The sequence below is a fragment of the Ostrea edulis genome, chromosome 4, assembly GCF_947568905.1.
Source record: "Ostrea edulis chromosome 4, xbOstEdul1.1, whole genome shotgun sequence".
NCBI classification, from domain to species: domain Eukaryota; kingdom Metazoa; phylum Mollusca; class Bivalvia; order Ostreida; family Ostreidae; genus Ostrea; species Ostrea edulis.
The window spans coordinates 56,213,083-56,235,200 of NC_079167.1; the positions used below are offsets into that span (position 1 = coordinate 56,213,083).

The window sequence follows — 22,118 nt, forward strand, 5'->3', positions numbered from 1 at the left end:
ATTCCAGTATATTTATATTTACTGAATCTTTTCTCTTGTATTTCTTTTGACATTGCTTTCATATGTGACAATGTATACATGTTTATTGCAAACTAGTTCAATCTGGTATTTTAGTACCACATATCCATGTAATCATAACCAAATATGTAGTGTCGTCAAGGTCAAAGGGTGCATTGACTGTTCCATTTCCCCTCCATCCAGATCCCCACAAGTTTTACTTGTGACAACTTTTTTGGTTTATAAGTGTAGGCTTTTAAAGCACCTGCCTGTCACAGTTAAATTGGTGAATGTACTACAAATATAATGAAACCCATGAATATACTACATGCACACATTTATAAAAACAAACAACCAAAGTAACTAATATGAGTCTGTTGCATATGACATTACAGACAGGGCTGTTGTAATCGTAGTTGTTGAGTGAAATGATCTTGCTGTGATTGTAAACCTTATGATAAATCAATTTCAAAATGGTCAGTGTTATCTTTCTTTCCAACTGCACTTAGAGAGTAAAAAGGTCAGTCTGGAGATGGTGTTTTGAATTCTGTACTGTCTGATTCGACAGTCACCTGGTATTTATGTACATACATGTGCACAGATTGGTGAATTTTTCACCTGGGGGCTCTCTGTGTAATCTGTATTCAAAGTTGTAAATACAACCACATGTGTGTTTGATTCATGGGTGAAAGTTCAACATTTATTTTTTCATCAACCTGTTGAATCAAACAAGTTCATTGATTTTTTACTGATACTGTGAGATATGAGGACTGAGAAAATTTTAAAGTGAAATATATGATTATTGATTTTTATGCTGTAAATACCATGACATTATATCCTTCAGTTATGGAGGTGACAGTTTAGTTGCCGTAGCTTCTGTTACTGTGGAAGGTCTCTATTCTTACTTTGAGCAGTTTCATGAATTTACGCAGGTGTACTTTCATATTTGGATCTGTCACTGGTGAAGTCAAATGTGAGTAAGTCAGAATATTACTTGAAATGGAAGGACTTGTGCTTTTCACTGGTGACATTTTATTTATGTGTAAGTGTATAAGATTAAAGATAGGTTATTGATTTTTAACAATATCTGCATAGTTCAGTCCATGTTTGTGAGATGTAATTTCATATGTGGAAAATAGTTTGTTTTTAGATCTTTAAAATTTCATCAACTCACAGTTAGCTTATTTGTCATTGAGGAGTCTTGTTCTCATTTATATGATTATTCATATGGATGATCTCAGCAATTTTAAAACAGTTTTAGTTATGTTTTCTTTGGAAATTCAACATCAGGCAATTTTATGTTTGAGTGTTGATTATGGCACATATGTTACAAGGGTGCAGATACCCATACTCCAGCACACCATGGTGTGCACATCTTTTCACATTTGGTTTGTCTAGTTAGTGATGTGCTTTATATCAAAATTGGAAATTTCTACTAGGTTACTTTTTTGCTAGTGCAAGATTTTTAAAGTACAGGTCAAACTGTGAAGTGCATGTCTTCTTTCCCCCAGACAATTAAAACTTGAAAGTAAGTGAAAACAAACTCGGATGGAAATAGATCCAAATCCAAAGAATTTTGAGGAATTGTCCATTTGGTTAGGAAAAAAATACTTTGAGTAAGTCAGGTGACCTTTTTTCATTCAAAAGATCTTATTTCCTTTAATTTCAGTGAAATAATGACTTTTTCTTTAATTATACCAAAGCTACAGGTCTAAGAATTAGAATGGTAAAGATCATTGTCACAGTCTAAAGTTTTAATTTCCTCCAAGAAAGCCCTTAGATTCAGGAGTTTCTGGAAGATCTGCCACCTGATCATCAAACTCATTAGGATTTCAGAAGGATAGTATCTTTATTATTAGCCAAATTTTTGTACAATCAGTCTATACCTGCAGCAATCCGATAATGATGGCTCAGTCTGTGTAGAACTATTGTAGGATATGCTCAGTAGAAGAAGGGACCTGCTGGGGACCTATATTCAACAATTGAAGTGCACATTATTATACCCCCCGAACGAAGTTCTGGGGGGTATATGGGAATCACTCTGTCTGTCCGTCCGTCTTACCGTCCGTCTGTCTGTCTCCAGATTCGTGTCCAGGCCATAACTTCTTTGTTCTTTGACATAGGCATACCATATTTGACACATGAGTGTATCACCATGAGACAATGTGTCATGTACCTTCATGACCTCCATATGACCTTGACCTCAAGGTCAAAATTAAAGGTTTTTACAATGGATTCGTGTCAGGGCCATAACTTCTTTGTTCTTTGACATAGGCATACCATATTTGACACATGTGTGTATCACCATGAGACAATGTGTCATGTACATGACCTCCATATGACCTTGACCTCAAGGTCAAAATTAAAGGTTTTTACAATGGATTCATGTCAGAGCAATGACTTCTTTGTTCTTTGACATAGGCATACCATATTTGATACATGAGTGTATCACCATGAGACGATGTGTCAGGTACCTTCATGACCTCCATATGACCTTGACCTCAAGGTCAAAATTAAAGGTTTTTACAATGGATTCGTGTCAGGGCCATGACTTCTTTGTTCTTTGACATAGGCATACCATATTTGACACATGAGTGTATCACCATGAGACGATGTGTCAGGTACCTTCATAACCTCTATATGACCTTGAACTTTGACCTCAAGGTCAAAATTGATTATAGGGTTTTGACATAGTCATACCATAAGACATGGGTGTATCACCATGAGATTATGTGTCATGTACATTCATGACCTCTTTATGACCTTGACCTTTGATCTCAAGGTCAAAATTATAGGTTTATACCATGGATTTGTGTTCGGACTATATCTTCCATTTTCTTCTACAAAGGCATACTATATTTTTACACTCAGGAAAGAGGTAATTTATGCCTATTAACAACACCCTTTGGGAGATTGGGGTAAGCGGGGGGTATTCTTAGTGAGCATTGCTCACAGTACCTCTTGTTTTACTTCAGCTCTATACCCTGTGGTTATATAGTCATATTTTTATGCCCCCCTTTGAAAAAGAGGGGGCATATTGTTTTGCACCTGTCGGTCGGTCTGTAGACCATGTGTTGTCCCCTCAATATCTTGAGAACCATTCACTTGATGATAATGATATTTCATATGTGGGTTAGTTATGAGTAGAAGAGGATCCCTATTGTTTTTCAGGTCAAAAGGTCAAGGGTCAATCTACTCTGGACATAGGAATATAATGTCCGCTCAATATCTTGAGAACCCTTTGCTTGAAAGACATCAAACTTGGCACACTGGTACATCCTAAGGAGTAGATGACCCCTATTGATTTTGAGGTCATATGGTCAAAGGTCAAGGGTCAAACTGGGCATAGGAATATACTGACCATTCAATGTCTAGAGAACCCTTTGCTTGACAGACATCAAACTTGGTATGCCAGTACATCTTCAGAAGAAGATGACCCCCATTGATATTGAGGTCACATGGTCAAAGGCCAAGGGTCAAACTGGACATAGGAATATACTGTCCGTTAAATATCTCGAGAACCCTTTGCTTGACAGACATCAAACTTCATACACTGGTACATCTTCAAGAGAAGATGACCCCTATTGATTTTGAGGTCACATGGTCAAAGGTCAAGGGTCAAACTTGACATGGGAATATACTGTCTGCTCAGTATCTTGAGAACCCTTTTCTTGACAGACATCAAACTTGGTACACTGATACGACTTCAGGAGAAGATGACCACTATTGATTCTGAGGTCACATGGTCAAAGGTCAAAGGTCACACCAGACAGGAATATACTGTCCATTCAATATCTTGAGAACCCTTTGCTTGACAGACATCAAACGTGGTACACTGGTACGTCTTCAGGACAAGACGACCCCTATTGATTTTCAGATCACATGGTCAAAGGTCAAGGGTCAAACTGGACATTGTAAAATACTGTCTGCTCCATATCTTGAGAACCCTTTGCTTGACAGACATTAAACTTGGTACACTGGTACATCTTCAGGAGAAGATGACACCTATTGATTTTGAGGTCACGTGGTCAAAGGTCAAGGGTTAAACTGTACATAGGAATATACTGTCCGCTCAATATCTTGAGAACCCTTTGCTTGACAGACATCAAACTTGGTACACTGGTACATCTTCAGGAGAAGATGACTACTAATAATTTTAAGATCACATGGTCAAAAGTTAAGGGTCAAATTGGACATAGGAATATACTGTCCGTTCAATATCTTGAGAACCCTTTGCTTGACAGACATCAAACTTGGTACACTGGTACATCTTCAGGAGTTGATGACCCCTATTGATTTTTAGGTCACATGGTCAATCCACTCTTGACATAGAAAGATATTGTCTGCTCAATATTTTGAATTGATAATACTACTCTCAATCAAATGATGTGTGTGTGTATAACCCTTTTCAATTTTGCACCATGGGGGGCACATGTGTTTTACAAACATCTCTTGTTATGTTTTGAAATGAAGACTAAATTGGATAACCTATGAAAGTTTAATATCAAGTCAAAGTCTATGTTCACTAAGATTCCAGGAAAGAATGAGTAACCAAAATTGGTTCTAAATAAATGTCCTCTAGAAGCTCAAGCATTGGGATTGTTGGCATCCAGATAAATGAAATTCATTTACTCTAAAAAAAAAAAAAAAAAAAAAAAAGCTTCTTTCCAATAACAGTGAAATAACTACAATATATTCAGTAAAAGACAATGATTGTAGTGAAGATGTTGACAGTGCTCAGTATTTTAAAAGAAAAGTTAGTGATTCAGTTGTACATGCTGATATCCTGAAAATGATCATCATTGTAAAGTTGAGGTCTTGTTATAAGTTGATCACTTAATCACAGGATCTGAGGATAATGGCAATATTTGTATTGATTTTTGAGGCTTAGTCAGCCCCCCGAACTTGAACAATCAGACATGCGGCAGATGGTTCAATCTTAGTTTGCTCTCCGCATTGCTTGTCATTTCGTTGATACAGAGAGAAAATTTTCTGGTCCTAAAAGATTTCCTGGTCAATTCAGGTAAGTATGTTGATGATTTATTCAATGTAATGCTAAAAATTTGACGGATTTGCAGAGTTGAGTGCATAGTGATGATTTGTTTAATTAATCAGTACCAATTACATTGTCTCTGGGATTTTATTGTTTCCATGGTGATTGATGATTATTTGGGGGGGCAAATGGAATTATTTATTGAAAATTAGGTTACTTTACTTAAGATGATTATTCCATAAATTCCTAGTAAGTCATGAATAAAAGATATGAATATAGATGTTGTATTGGTGTAATGGACGTTCAGAAAATATGGAAATACTTTTTAAAGAACAAAATGTTGTCATTTTGTTTGTTGTATGAAGCAAAATGAAGTCCCTGTTAAACAACAGCCAGATTATAAATGCACAAATTTGTGTTCGATTTTTTTTTTTATGATAATGAGAAAACAAATGTATCTCTATTTCAAAGTGGTTTTAAAAACTGCTGAAATTACATATGTACTTTGAAATATAAAACATTCACCATCAACATTAGTTGCATACCCACTGAGTAATTTGTTATGATCTGATAACGGTTCTGATGCATAGACGAAGTCTGAAAGTTTCTATGCGGTTTCCACAACTTATTTCAGTAACACTGGAATGTTAAGAATTGGTTTGAACACAGAAATGTTATTCATCTATCTTCCATGACGGTAATTAATTTTAACATGAGCTCATGGTGTATGGCTTTCACAAGGTTTTGTCATCTGTACCTCAATACAAAAGATATTTGTCATCTATTGATTTGTGGGTTTGTTAGGAGGAAAATATCTATCTTTGTTTGACACTAGTGCTTTATTGGAGTGAAAAGTTCATACTGGCAGGTTTTGATGTAGAATTTTCTACTAAATCATTTAGATTTGATTAAAAAAATAATGTTCTATTCTGTTCTTTATTACACCAATCCAACTGGCTCATCAGTAATAATTACATTCAACAGCAAACAGTGTACATATATGGACAGAGAAATAAATCACCAAGCAATGAAGACTGTTTGCTAACAATTATAACAGTAGATATTATGATATATTCTTTATTGCTGAAGACATATGCTTTTGGCATACATGTTTACAAAAATAATAAACAAGTTAACAATTGTATGGCATGGCATTATATGGTATGTTACACAATATTGATGTGAATTTATAGACAGAGAATGCTATATAAGTGAATCATTATGTAAATTAAATGAAGTGAGAATCACGTGTCTTACGTATATGACCTTAAAATGGAGGTTCCATGTCGTGGCAGGCGTTGGCACTATAAAGAATCCTCACTGCTACGGCCCTGAGCGCTAAGCATGGGTCTAAATTTGTGGTACTACACCTACAGCTGGTGACATCTCAATATGAGTGAAAAATTCTTGATGGGACATTAAAAAAAAAGAATAATTAATCAATCCTTTTCTTAGAAGTTTTTTGGAATAATGATAATCTTTCTATTTATAGCTAGGCAACATTTAACCAATGCAAAATTGCTATTTATCTTTACAGCAATTTTCTTAAAATTTTGGTAGATTTGAATAATATTCTGAGTGAAATGAATGGGTGATACTTTAGTAAAAAAAATCATTTAGAAAAAGGTGACATTATTTTTTATTAAGAACACTTCACTGTTTTCTATTTTATTTATGTGCAATATGACCTGTAAACTGAGATTTAACTGTATTAAAGCTTTTAAAATAGATAACGATAAAGAAGAGTATTTCAACATGTCCATATTTTGTATACATTGAACTCAACTCAGATTTTCCTGTATAAAAAGCTAGCTTTACAACCGACTAAGTTCACTAAAGGTTTAAACCCTGGAACTAACACAACAAAACGAATACCCTATTGAGAAAGTACTGCACTTCTCTTCTAATTCATTGATAAGGTGAACAAAAAAGTGTGCAGCAACTTTCTCTCTCCATTGAAAAGCTGTAAAGTTTTTTAGCTCAAGTGAGCTTTTCTGATCGCTTTTTGTCCGTCGTCTGTCTGTCTGTCCGTCTGTCTGTTAAACTTTTCACATTTTCGACTTCTTCTCCAGAACCACTGGGCCAATTTCAACCAAACATGGCCAAAAGCATCCTTGGGTGAAGGGCTTTCAAGTTTGTTCAAATGAAGGGCCATGTCCCTTTCAAAGGGGAGATAATCACAAAAATGCAAAAATAAGGTGGGGTCATTTAAAAATCTTCTCAAGAACCACTGAGCCAGAAGAGCTGAAATTTACCTGAAAGCTTCCTGACATATTGCAGATTCAAGTTTGTTCAAATCATGGCCCCCGGTGGTAGGATGGGGCCACAAGGGGGGATCAAAGTTTTACATACAAATATATAGGGAAAAACTTTAAAAATCTTCTCAAGAACCATTAAGCCAGAAAAGCTGAGATTTACATGAAAGCTTCCTGACATAATGCAGATTCAAGTTTGTTCAAATCATGGGCCCCTGGGGTTGGATGGGGCCACAATAGGGGACCAAAGTTTTACATACAAATATATAGGAAAAATCTTTAAAAATCTTCTTCTCAAGAACCACTAAGCCAGAAAAGCTGATTTTTACATGAAAACTTTCTGACATAGTGCAGATTCAAGTTTGTTCAAATCATGGCCCCCGGGGATAAGATTGGGCCCCAAGGGGGGATCAAAGTTTTACACACAAATATATAGGGAAAAACTTTAAAAATCTTCTCAAGAACCACTAAGCCAGAAAAGCTGAGATTTACATGATAGCTTCCTGACATAATGCAGATTCAAGTTTGTTCAAATCATGGGCCCCGGGGGTTGGATGGGGCCACAATAGGGGATCAAAGTTTTACATACAAATATATAGGAAAAATCTTTAAAAATCTTCTTCTCAAGAACCACAAAGCCAGAAAAGCTGATATTTACATGAAAGCTTCCTGACATAATGCAGATTCAAGTTTGTTCAAATCATGGGCCCAGGGGGTTGGATGGGGCCACAATAGGGGATCAAAGTTTTACATACAAATATATAGGGAAAATCTTTAAAAATCTTCTTCTCAAGAACCACTAAGCCAGAAAAGCTGATTTTTACATGAAAACTTCCTGACATATTGCAGATTCAAGTTTGTTCAAATCATGGCCCCCAGGGGTAGGATTGGGCCACAAGGGGGGATCAAAGTTTTACATACAAATATATAGGGAAAAACTTTTAAAATCTTCTTCTCAAGAACCATTAAGCCAGAAAAGCTGAGATTTACATGAAAGCTTCCTGACATAATGCAGATTCAAGTTTGTTCAAATCATGGGCCCCTGGGGTTGGATGGGGCCACAATAGGGGACCAAAGTTTTACATACAAATATATAGGAAAAATCTTTAAAAATCTTCTTCTCAAGAACCACTAAGCCAGAAAAGCTGATTTTTACATGAAAACTTTCTGACATAGTGCAGATTCAAGTTTGTTCAAATCATGGGCCCCGGGGGTTGGATGGGGCCACAATAGGGGATCAAAGTTTTACATACAAATATATAAGAAAAATCTTTAAAAATCTTCTTCTCAAGAACCACTAAGCCAGAAAAGCTGATTTTTACATGAAAACTTCCTGACATATTGCAGATTCAAGTTTGTTCAAATCATGGCCCCCAGGGGTAGGATTGGGCCACAAGGGGGGATCAAAGTTTTACATACAAATATATAGGGAAAAACTTTTAAAATCTTCTTCTCAAGAACCATTAAGCCAGAAAAGCTGAGATTTACATGAAAGCTTCCTGACATAATGCAGATTCAAGTTTGTTCAAATCATGGGCCCCTGGGGTTGGATGGGGCCACAATAGGGGACCAAAGTTTTACATACAAATATATAGGAAAAATCTTTAAAAATCTTCTTCTCAAGAACCACTAAGCCAGAAAAGCTGATTTTTACATGAAAACTTTCTGACATAGTGCAGATTCAAGTTTGTTCAAATCATGGGCCCCAGGGGTTGGATGGGGCCACAATAGGGGATCAAAGTTTTACATACAAATATATAGGAAAAATCTTTAAAAATCTTCTTCTCAAGAACCACTAAGCCAGAAAAGCTGAGATTTACATGAAAGCTTCCTGACATAATGCAGATTCAAGTTTGTTCAAATCATGGGCCCAGGGGGTTGGATGGGGCCACAAGGGGGGATCAAAGTTTTACATACAAATATATAGGGAAAAACTTTTAAAATCTTCTTCTCAAGAACCACTAAGCCAGAAAAGCTGATTTTTACATGAAAACTTTCTGACATAGTGCAGATTCAAGTTTGTTCAAATCATGGCCCCCGGGGATAAGATTGGGCCCCAAGGGGGGATCAAAGTTTTACACACAAATATATAGGGAAAAACTTTAAAAATCTTCTCAAGAACCACTAAGCCAGAAAAGCTGAGATTTACATGAAAGCTTCCTGACATAATGCAGATTCAAGTTTGTTCAAATCATGGGCCCCGGGGGTTGGATGGGGCCACAATAGGGGATCAAAGTTTTACATACAAATATATAGGAAAAATCTTTAAAAATCTTCTTCTCAAGAACCACTAAGCCAGAAAAGCTGAGATTTACATGAAAGCTTCCTGACATAATGCAGATTCAAGTTTGTTCAAATCATGGGCCCCGGGGGTTGGATGGGGCCACAATAGGGGATCAAAGTTTTACATACAAATATATAGGGAAAATCTTTAAAAATCTTCTTCTCAAGAACCACTAAGCCAGAAAAGCTGATTTTTACATGAAAACTTCCTGACATATTGCAGATTCAAGTTTGTTCAAATCATGGCCCCCAGGGGTAGGATTGGGCCACAAGGGGGGATCAAAGTTTTACATACAAATATATAGGGAAAAACTTTTAAAATCTTCTTCTCAAGAACCATTAAGCCAGAAAAGCTGAGATTTACATGAAAGCTTCCTGACATAATGCAGATTCAAGTTTGTTCAAATCATGGGCTCCGGGGGTTGGATGGGGCCACAATAGGTGATCAAAGTTTTACATACAAATATATAGGAAAAATTTTCTTCTCAAGAACCACTGAGCCAGAAAAGCTGATTTTTACATGAAAACTTTCTGACATAGTGCAGATTCAAGTTTGTTCAAATCATGGGCTCCGGGGGTTGGATGGGGCCACAATAGGGGATCAAAGTTTTACATACAAATATATAGGAAAAATCTTTTTCTCAAGAACCACTGAGTCAGAAAAGCTGATATTTACAAGAAAACTTTCTGACATAGTGCAGATTCAAGTTTGTTCAAATCATGGCCCCAGGGGGTTAGGATGGGGCCACAACCACAAGAGGGGGGGGGGTCAAAGTTTTACATACAAATATAGGAAAAAGCTTTAAAAATCTTCTTCTCAAGAACCATTGGGCCAAAGAAGTTGACATTTACATGAAAGCTTTCTGACATAGTGTAGATTCAAGTTTGCAAAGGGTAGTTTGGGCCATAATAGGGACTAAGGTTTTACATTCAAATATATATGGAAAGTCTTCAGATATGGGCCAAGGTGACTCAGGTGAGCGATGTGGCCCATGGGCCTCTTGTTTGCAGTTTTATTTCCCCTCAATTGCCCCAATCGTCAGCCTTAACCTGCATTATTTTCTATGTTAAAAATGGTTCAGTATTTTAATTTTTTTCCACAAAATGGAAAAATTCAACTTATTTTTCATATTGAATGGGGCAGAATATTGGGCCATTCAAAACCAGCTTACTTTGCTTGGAATTTTAAACACTTTGGTGTATAGTTTGTAAATCTAATCCCATTTCCATTGCCATTCAATGTCTGAATTTTTGTGACAGCCCTCCTATTATCAAATATTAGCCCCAAGGCAAGGGTAGGTCTACATTAAGGGTTCAAAGTTTCACTAAGAGATTCTTAAATGTTTTCTGCCTAAATAGAAGGTTACCATTTGACAAAATAATTTTAGAATGCAAGTATTCTCCTTGGACCAGGACGAGGCCTATTACAGTTGTGCAATTAGTTTGCAAATTTTTGAATCATACTTAGACAAACTTTGATGAAAAAACTATTGAACCAAAGGCATCTGTGTAGTAATTTAAAGTTATAAGGGAAAACAATAGACATCTAATTCTCAGTGTTAATGTGCTTGTGTGTAGGAACTATCCTTAATTTTGTTTATTGGATTGCCATCTGGTCATGGGAAATTAAAAAGTCATGTAATTGAATAGAGCACCGAAACATCCTAAGCCCGTGAGAGTTTAGTTGATGCACATAATGCTGCAACTGCAATGCTTTTTGAGTTGTTTTCCGCAATGTTGTAAATTACCATAAACACAACATTTGACATTCTTGGTCATGAGCTAAAACAGGATGTAGTTTCAGATGATTGCTGGACTGCATTTCATTTTCACTATATTATAAGAAAAATGGCTGGATAAGATCCTGTTGACATTTCTAGATCAACAATTATTCCGGGAAATTTCGCTTGGATATTAAATTTTTGTTAGACAAATGCTGAATAGCACTCTATGCTATAATAATTTCAAATTTTAACATCCTGTGAATTATATACAACACAAGAGTGTGAAAATGCGTGATTGAACATTTGATTGTGGCAAAACGTTTTGAACTTTTCTGATGAAGTTCATGATTTTGATTATTCTAAAAGTGGTATATGTATTTACATATTAAAGAAAACATGTCTCACTCATCTAAGGAGATTTGTTAACTATAGAATAACAAAGTTATATGATTTGCATTCAATAAGAAGTTTGTATTGGACTGTATTTAAATACAGTAGGGCACAAGATCAATCAAAGATTAAAATCAAATCTATGATCTGCTTCCAAATATCATGTCACTATTTGATTTTGATCTGCTCCTGAATCTTATCCAAAACTTTCAGCACTGACCCTAACAGAATATAGGTGATTTTTATTTATTTTTTTAGAAATTGTTTTGGTCCCTAGTTTAGTAATAACTATCTTGTGACAGACATCCTCTAATGAAACACTGTATGACACTTTACAGGCATCAAAGGCTGCTAGTGTTGCCTCCAAGAAGACCAAGGAGTTTGGACAGACAGTTAATGAATCTGTCATCAAACCCACAAAAGATAAGGTAGGTTATCCCTTTGAAATAATTTGCTATTGTATATTACATTGTATAATTTGCTGTTGTACAGTGCACTGTTATAGAATTTTTAAGATAACATTTTTTTATGTTGTTGTCTTACTTTATCTTCCCTTTCATAGGTCACAGTTTGGAAAAAGATTTATTCATTTCTAAATTTTGTATATTTCTACTTTCGATATTTTTGTTTAGCTCACGTGAACCATAGGTTCAAGTGAGCTTTTCTGATCATTTGGTCTTTGGTTGTTTTGAACTTTGCATATCCTTGACTTCTTTTCCAAAACCACTGCCAATTTCAACCAAACTTGGTACACAATATCCTTCATATTTTTCATCAAATGAAGGCTAAACCCTTTCCCAAAGGAGATAATTAGGAAATAGTAAGAAGAGGATGCATAATCTTCTCTAGAACAGTGAGTCAGAAATTACAAACTTAATGTGTAGCATCCTTATAGAATGCAGTTGCAAGTTTGTTCAGATCATGGCCAAAAAGGTCAGGGTAGAGCCATATTTAGTCTTAGGAACAAGGCTGCAAATTGTATAGTGTATGATATATATTTAATAAGATATTTGTTCAATCCAGGATATCTTAGGTCAGAATGGATGGATAGAAGTTCTTGACTTTAGCTAGTGATATTAAAAGAAAAATATTTCTAAGTCTTCTAAAAAAAACTACTGGACTATATTTTGTTGAATTGATGTGCAAGTTTATTTAAATCAATTTCATGAATAGTCAGGAATGTGCCACAATAGGGTTTCAAATTATATATATAGAAATATTTAAGATTTTTTTTAATAAAAAGAATATTCTCAAGAAGTAGGCTACAATTACAGTTATCTCATTTGGTTCTAGGTTAGCTAGTTAAGATTGTGACTGTCAGCATCAGGATAGGCTACAAAAGGGGTTCTAGGTCTTACATGAGATAATATAAGAAAATATTCAATTTGATTAAGATTTATGACAAAAGCTGGATGATATGCATTCATCCACATATAGTGTAGCTTCAATTTGTTTGAAGTATGCTCTCTTATTCCCCACCCGAGGATGAAACCACATCAAGGCTATGCATGCAGTTTGAAAAATGATATTCAGACATTCATAGTTGGTATAGATGCAGAATTGTGACCCCCTGGGCTAGAGTGGGCTTATGGTAATGATCAAAAGATTTCTTGTGGGACTGTTTTTAATAAATATTTATAGAATATTTAAAAACCTTTGTAATAGAAACACAGTTATCAAAATTCATTAAACTTCTCCTGGAACATGTAATGTATATAGTAACTTTAGGTGAAATTGGCTTGTCTTGACTTATTCTTATGAGTGTTTTGAAAAGCAAAGTCACCTGAGTGAGCATTGTGACCCATGGGTCTTTTCTTTATGGGCCATTAAAAATGTGAGTATTGATTCCAATGTAGGTAAAAGAAGGTAAAATTCTGGATGATGTTTCAACATCTATGTCCAGTTTTGCCCACAGAGTGAGTATGTCACATATACAGCCATGTATTACCTTGGCAAAAAGGCCATCAAAAATATCTGAAACCCAGTTTGTGTAGCTTTGCTGATTTCCTGCTTGCAGACCATCTGTTACACATTTACCTTTGATAATGTTTAACAGCTATTCTTTCTGCTTGATGTGTTTGAAATCTACTTACTCACAATATGGTCAATGCTACAAATCAATATTAATCTTTGAATGGATAAATAAAATGTGCATTAGTCAAATATGATATAAATTTTGTCATATTGATATTCAGTTATGTATTGATTATTGTAGATTATATTTAAAAAATTGTATTATTCATGGCAGTATTTATTTTTCACAGCCATATGATAAGACAACATGATATAGAAATTTATTTTTATTGACTTTTTCTAAGATTTTTTTTATGCCCCCATAATGAGATTCTGTCTGTTGTCCATAAACACTTTAAACTTGGCCATAACTTTTAAATGGATGTGTGAATTCCTTAAACAAGACCTTTTTTAGGTAGCAAAATTTTTACCTTGTGACCATTTCCTAGGGGGTTGACCTTCTTTGGAAAATCTTTATCTTTATAACCATGGGCATAACTTTTGTTTGGTTGGTTAAATTAAAGAGCTTTCATATTCCTTTTTGACAATGTCTTTCTTTAGGAAGCAAAATGTTTGACCTCATGAACTTGAAGTTTAACCTACTTTATAAATCTATAACTTTTTTAACGGTTAGTGCTAGGGCTTTCATATTTCATTCCTTGTGACAATATCTTTCTTTTTGTACCAAAATGTTTGACCTCAGAGTTTGGTCATATTGGGGGGGGGGGGGGGGGGGGGGGGGCATAAGTTATCATAAACATCTTGTTTTATATTGTTAATAACAATTTGCAAGATTTTTATGTCTCCGGAATCAAAGACTTGGGGACATACAGTTTTTGGTCTGTTTGTAAGTCTGTGGCAAAAAACTTTTAACATTGGTCATCTTTTACACCATAAGAGGTAGAGCTTTCATATTTGATATGTGTATTTCTTGTGGCAAGTCCTTTCCATTGACACCAATATGTTTGATCTGGTCACCTTAACATTGACCTTTGATCTACTTTTAGAAAATTTGAATGCAAGCCATATCTTTCAAATCATAAGAGATGCTGCTTTTATATTTAGCATTTCTTGTGAGAAGACCTTTCCAATGATACCATATTTGTTGACCTTGTGACCTTGACATTGACCTTTGACCTAGATTTTGGATTTTTTCCAAAAAAAATTTAAGCTTTGTCATATCTTCTACACCATAAGAGGTACTGCTTTCATATTTAGTATGAGTTTTCTTTGTGGCAAGACCTTTCCATTGACTTCAAAATCTTTAACCTGGTCACCTTAACATTGACCTTTTACCTACTTTTAGAAAATTCAAATATAAGCCATGTCTTTCAAATCATAAGAGGTACTGCTTTTATATTTAGCATGCACATTTCTTGTGAGAAGACCTTTCCAACAATGCCATATTTGTTGATCTTGCGACATTGACCTTTGACTTAGTTTTTGGAAATTAAAAAAAAAAACTTTAATTTTGGTCATATATTTTACATAATAAGAGGTAGAGTTTTCATATTAGGTATGTGTATTCCTTATGGCAAGACCTTTCCATTGACACCCAAAATCTTTCACCTGGTGATCTTTACACTGACCTTTGTTTTACTTTTAGAAAATTCGAATATAAGCCATATCTTTCAAATCATTAAATTAAATATGTGCATTTTTGTGAGACAACCTTGTGACCTTGACCATTGACCTAGTTTTGGGAAATTTTCCAGAAAACTACAATGTCTTGCAGTTCCACTTTGTTGTAGTCCGGGGGGCATCAGTGTTTCACAAACACATCTTGTTTTTAAAGTTATAATGAAAATAGAATAATTTTTGATACTGATCTTACCTGTTAGTATGATTAACCAGCAACTAAAGTTCTAATTTTGATGACTGATATTGAAAGTTCATTGATGCCTGATCAAACCTTAAATCGGTCAATTTCAAATGTATACCAGTCATTTTCAATGCTGTGCAAAACTGGTATAATGGTAGGCCAAACAGAAATGATTAAGGTGTCAAATGGCATCATTCAGGGGAAGAGTTGATAGATGATTTGTTACTTGTATATTGATACTATATTGGAAGAGCAGGTTTTAAATCATGGAGCCATCAGCATTTTCCTGGGTTTTTTCTTGGTTGTTTTTATATGCTGATGCATATTGCTTTGCACCCATCAGTAGACAGTATGTTATCTAATCAATTAGGAGTGAACCTTTTGTCCGATAGTCATCAAACTTCATTGGCAGATTGGTCCTGATTAGTAGATGACCCCTATTGATTTTCAGGTCAAAGGTTACTTGACAGGTTGGTCATGACTAGTAAATGACATCTATTAATGAAGGTCAATGGTTAATAGTTACAGCATTTGTTGCCCAATTGATAACTCAAGAATCTTTTACTATAATTAAACTCCATAATTGAATTTATTATCGCTAGCATATGCCCTGGCCATATTCATGTCACATTGGGCAGGGCATTCATGTCCTATGGACATATTTCTAGTTCAACATATCTTGATTTTCTTTCTTTTTTGGAGGAGGAGATGATTACTTGTTACATTGTTTTTAGAATAAAATGTTTGTTTTAAAAATTATTCAAGCTAAATTTTCATTAAATTTTCATGATCTTGTTTATTGTAAATGCATTTATGTGGGGATTAATTAGTATGGACTGATACATTGTCATACAGGCAAACAACATCTGCAGTCACAATGTCATAGGTCAAGGTCAGTCAGTAATCTAATGTTACAATGTTGTGAGCACTATTTATGAGACACAGTAAAAAAAAAAATAGCTCAAAATTTCTTCTTATTTTGCACAAATATTAGAAAAACCTCTGTGGGTTTTTTTTTTTTTTTTTTATCTTTGAACATAATTCAAGTGATCTGAAGATGAATTTTCATCTCTTTGGCAACAATTTGATTAGTTTCTTGATCATATCTATGCCCATCATCAGTTCTCAGTTTTGCAATGAGAAGTGTTATGTCTTCTTTTTTCTACTAACACTATGTCCTTTTGAAAACCTACCATATAGCCAGAACACTGAAATTGATGATATTGTGGACACTATATATATATGTGTGTGTGTGTGTGTGTGTGTGTAAAACGCCTTGGTTATTTTTATGCCCCCGAGATCGAAGATTGGGGGGCATATTGTTTTTGTCCTCTCTGTAATTCTGTCATTCTGTCTGGAACTTTAACCTTGCTAATAACTTTTGAACAGTAAGTGATAGAGCTTTGATATTTCACATGAGTATTCCTTGTGACAAGACCTTTCCGTGGGTACCAACATTTTTGACACCTTGACCTTGGAGTTTGACCTACTTTTTGAAAACTTTAACCTTGCTAATAACTTTTGAACAGTAAGAGATAGAGCTTTGATATTTCACATGAGTATTCCTTGTGACAAGACCTTTCCATGGGTACCAACATTTTTGACCCCGTGACCTTGACCTTGGAGTTTGACCTACTTTTTGAAAACTTTAATCTTGCTAATAACTTTTGAACAGTAAGAGATAGAGCTTTGATATTTCACATGAGTATTCCTTGTTACAAGATCTTTCCATTGGTATTGAACCTTTTGACCTTGACATTTGACCTACTTTAAAAAAAAATTTTACATTGGTCATAACTTCTAAATGGTAAATATTAGAGCTTTCCTATTGTACATGAGCATTTCTTTTGACAAGATCTTTCTACTGGTACCAAGATATTTGCCCTTGTGACCTTGGCCATCTTTGGAATTGGCCATTATCGGGGGCATTTGTGTTTCACAAACACATCTTGTTGGTTTTGTATTTGGCACAAATATGTCAGGTGGGAGAGTATGATACTTATTGATTTCCAGGTGAAAAGTTCATAGGTCAAGGTCAGTTGTAATTGGTAATCAAATAGCAATATCCTTGACACGTCGCAATTTCATTTACAGAGATCATAAGAGCTTTGTCTATAAACCATGGTATTATTTCATTATCATTTACAGAGATCTTTTAAAGTGCTTGGTCTGTCAACCATATGTCATGTTCATCTATGTATAGTCAGTATTACACGTACATGTAAATATTATTTAAGCTTGCTGCCAAGACTGTGGTTGGGAAGGGACATAATAATTTCTAGGTCAGAGAGGGAGGGTCAAAGTAATTGAATGTTGTCTTTCTTCTAAAATTGATGTTTCAGAATGGTACTCATTGAATGATGGCATGCTGCAAAGGGAAGCTCTGCTTTACAGTGCCCTTTTTAAAACTGACTCAAACATCCTCTGCACAAATTTTGCACTTATAAATGTGTTCGACTTTGATGCAAATGTTGGCTTAATGTTTTTATGCAAATGTCCGATGCTATATCATCCATGGTATTGAAGATAGAATATCAAGAATTTTTGTTTTGTTTCAGAGAGTTAAAGTATTGGATGATTAAATGTAACCATGACTGAAATTACACATATCAAGCAGATATTAAAGTTTAATGCTGTTAGGCAGCGTAGATTTTAGTGCGTGCTAAAATTAGAGGATAAATTTTAGCAAATAAATTGCAACTTTATTCGACTTAGCACATTGCTTTTTATATATATTCATAGATTAAATTCCCTAAACAAAATGGGCTTCCTTTCAGAAATGTCACCATGCAATTCCCCAAGCCAAGAGTCCTCTTGACCTTTTTCATAATACATGACAGTGTATTGATGTATCATCATATCTTTAGTGTACCAAGATGGCACGTCCTATAATACAAATGTGATAAATACTGTTATTATTCTTATTCTCATTTTCCAATGGTAATTTTAAAAATTCAATGATTTATTTACAGTGGTTCTCATTTATAAAAATTGTTATTCTTGAGATTTTTAGAAATTTTTGATGCAATAAACAAAATTCAACTCAGGCTACCATCTTCAGATTTTTCATGTTGAGAGCATTGTGAGTTTATGGAGGATTTCTAATTATAAGCCAGGCTAATTTATAAACCAGGATCCTTGAACATAAAGTCATTGATTTTCTTAGAAAAATGAACTCAATTTTACTCCAGGCAAGGGAGTGAAGCATCCCATGGGTTTTTCAAACCATTAATGTTACATTAAACTGCAGAGGACCTAAAATCATAACCCAATTATACAGCGATGGCATTTTTGTTGTAGGTAAAAGACGGAACCTTGATCAACGACGTTGGAACCTCCATGAGCGGGCTTGCAGCAAAGGTTAGCATCAGATCTGACAATCTTAATCTGATAATTTATTTTGATATTAATGGTTAATGGGGATATACTGTAACAGGTGGGAGAAAATTGTCAAAGGTACCTGTGTATGATTTTGAAACTTGTACACTGGAAATCTTCCATTTTATTGGGAAATGTTTTGCCTACATCTTTCCTTTGTACTCCATAAAATCAATTTTATAAACATGTGCATAATTAAAATATCATTTTCTTGAACAACAACACAGTGCACACCATTCTTATCAATGTTGGTGCCTTGTCAAACCTAAGATGTTTAACATAGGTATTGGCTGTTCCTTTGCCAACCACCTGGTATTAGAAGTGAAAGGAACAGGTCTTTCATAATTATATGACCTTAAAAATGCTGGCCCAGTGTTGGGGCAAGTGATGGCATGATAAAAAAAAAAGATCCTCACTGCTGCGGTTCTGAATGCCATGCACATGTCAGAATTTGTGACACTTCACCTAAATCTGGTGATGTCTCTTCATGAGTGGAAAATTCTCAGATGGGACATGAAACAATCAGAAACCTCTTGTAGATCATCAATACTATCATATATACAAAGAGGTATGTTCCCTAATAGCATGTAAAATGTACCCTAACCTCTCTGATGCAATTTTTCTGATTATAGGTTATAAAAGCATCAATGGATGAATGATAATCAATGAAAACTTTTGATATGCATGTTTTGAATAAAATCATAAACTTCACGGAATTTCTGCCTTTTGCTTTCATAAGGTGGATGTGATTTTTGTGTGTACTAATGGATTTAAGCTTCATCATAACCTTACACTTTATATAGATTCAAATTTAACTGAATTATGCTATTTGTGGACCTACTTTTTTGAATGGGATCCATACGTAGTTTTTATGTAATCATGTTCACAGATCAACAGCCATACCGTATATACTTGCCTATAAGTCAGATTTTTGGGAGTTAAAGTTTGGTCCAAATACTCTATGTCCGACTTATAGGAGTGTCCTAAGAAGATTAGTATTTTTCTGGATGGTGTAATGTATAGCCTAGTATTTCTTAAACAGCAAAAACATGGACGGAATAAACAAAATACATGTAGTAACTGTTTAATTTGTTGAGAATAGATGTCATATCCCAAAACATTATTGGAACACAGATAAATACATAAGAGTATTGATGTGAATTTGATTTGTTGGGGAAAAATATCAAATATCGGCACATTTCTGAAAATATTACTGGTATTTGAAACACGGGTAAAAACTTGGAGCATTGATTTGAAATTGTCAACCGATTCTTGAAAAAAGTTAGACTGACTTATAAATGGGTCAATGGCAATTCTCTCCAAAATAACTAAAAACTATACAACCGACACATAGGCGAACCGACTTATAGGCAAATATATATGGTACTTAAAGACTAGTAGGACCAAAAACATATCTCAATGGTGGAAGTAATGATTAATTCAGAATAATCAAATGACCCATACATTACATCAGACTCAAACTGAAGACTGAAATTACATTCATAGTTAGGCATACATTAAAGTTTTGTTTGTTTTCCTTTTGACAACCTATGAAAAATATATTGCTATTTCTTTTGAATCTTTTAAATTTATAAGGTAGGTACAAAACTTGCAGGATCTTTTTCCTGTGATAATTGATTTGAATTCAGTATACATGTACGTGTACTATCTATCTGAAAACTAAGGAAAAAAGTGATTTACTTATTTAAGAAATGTCAGTAGTTTACATTTTCTGCCCCAGGTAAGATGTGTTCCCTAATACCTACCAACCCACAGGTCAAGATTATAGGGGATCGTAAAGGGAAAACAAACCATATTATCATGTTGGAATAATGATTTTTAGATAAGCAATATTGTATTCCAAGTCTCATGTTGTAATGTGTGGATAAGCAATATTGTATTCCAAGTCTCATGTTGTAATGTGTAGATAAGCAATATTGTATTCCAAATCTTATGTTGTAATGTTATATTTAGATCAGCAATAAGGGATGGACCAATTTTTCCTTATGGGGTGATACCAAATCTCCAACTGATGGCACAGGAGAAAAGTCATCACTTCTTACTGGCAAATCAGCAAACAGCAGGCAAGTTTTAGATCCACTTTAAAGGTGTGCCAGTTATAAGAAAAAGAGATTTTAAAAAATGGGGGATGTATGCATGTTAAAAGAGGAATAACACCACATATAATTTATTTAATATTTATTCAATAAATTGATGGGATCGGGCAGCAGGCTTAGCCTATATGAGCCCTCTCCCTATTTAATATTTTTTAATGGAAAGTGGAGGATATGTACAATAATATTTTGAAATTGAAAATTTTCAGATTTAATTTATAAAATTTTTAAAAATGCAGTTTTAGTAGGAACTAATCTGGGGGGGGGGGGGGAATTAAACCATTGCTAGATTCAAACCCACGATCTATAGATCAGCAGACGACACTTCAACCTATTGAGGTATCCAGATAGGCAATTAGATTTAAAGGGAACATACAAGTATTGCTGATATTTATATTTTCATTCATGTTTCGAAAGGAAATCAACCATGATGACAGGGTGTTATTCCCCCTGTCAATTTTGTTAGAATGGTTGTATAACCAGAGACTGACTAACCTGTATACTTTTACAATTTGTCAGTATTTTTCATGGAATAGTAAATAAGAACACACTTAACAGATTGGGATCTGCAAAATACAGAAATCAAATGTCCATGTAATATTTTCATATATTGCATTTAGTTTTTTTCTCTGTATTTCTTGATGTTTAATATAGTGTATGCTTTTTACTTGTACTGGTACTAAATGGGTTTTTACACGAGAAAATTTTCACATCATAAAGTTTTTTTCTTTATGTCAAGATGTCACATTATTAAACAAGATTAACAAATGTCATCAAAAATACTGAGAAATCCCAAAATGAGTACACAGATATGTAGTGAACAAACTTGATACAAATGTTCCTCAAGTGGTGCCAAAGAAGTATTGTTACTTTTCAGAGCTTTTGATTGGCTGAAACAAATTTTACTCCTTCAGCAGAACGGCTGCATGTCAAGTCACTCTTCCTGGCATAAATGATGCACTAGTGTTTCCATAGAGGTGTTTTCTATTTTGGGAACTATCCATATTCTGTTGAGGTTGCCATGACTTATGATTGGCTGAGACAAAATTGATTCCTTTTCAAGGACAGCTAGATTCTAAGTCACCAACCTTGATACAAATGTTGCCCTTGTGGTCCAAGGCTATAGAAGTCTTGTTACTTTTCTAATAT

At 34.6% G+C, this 22,118-nt stretch overlaps 1 protein-coding gene across 2 annotated transcripts in view; it reads left to right on the plus strand.

Annotated features, from left to right (window-relative positions):
- Positions 1–22,118, plus strand: part of LOC125667954 (ADP-ribosylation factor GTPase-activating protein 1-like) — a 41,479-nt gene that overhangs the window by 13,913 nt on the left and 5,448 nt on the right. Inside the window, exons 8-11 of one of the 2 annotated variants that reach the window (XM_048901648.2) lie at positions 11,981–12,070; positions 13,499–13,558; positions 18,778–18,837; positions 20,830–20,939. In XM_048901648.2, coding sequence (XP_048757605.1) covers positions 11,981–12,070; positions 13,499–13,558; positions 18,778–18,837; positions 20,830–20,939 — 320 coding nt within the window. The remainder of the gene's footprint in view (positions 1–11,980; positions 12,071–13,498; positions 13,559–18,777; positions 18,838–20,829; positions 20,940–22,118) is intronic. The other variant, XM_048901649.2, reaches the window with a different exon arrangement.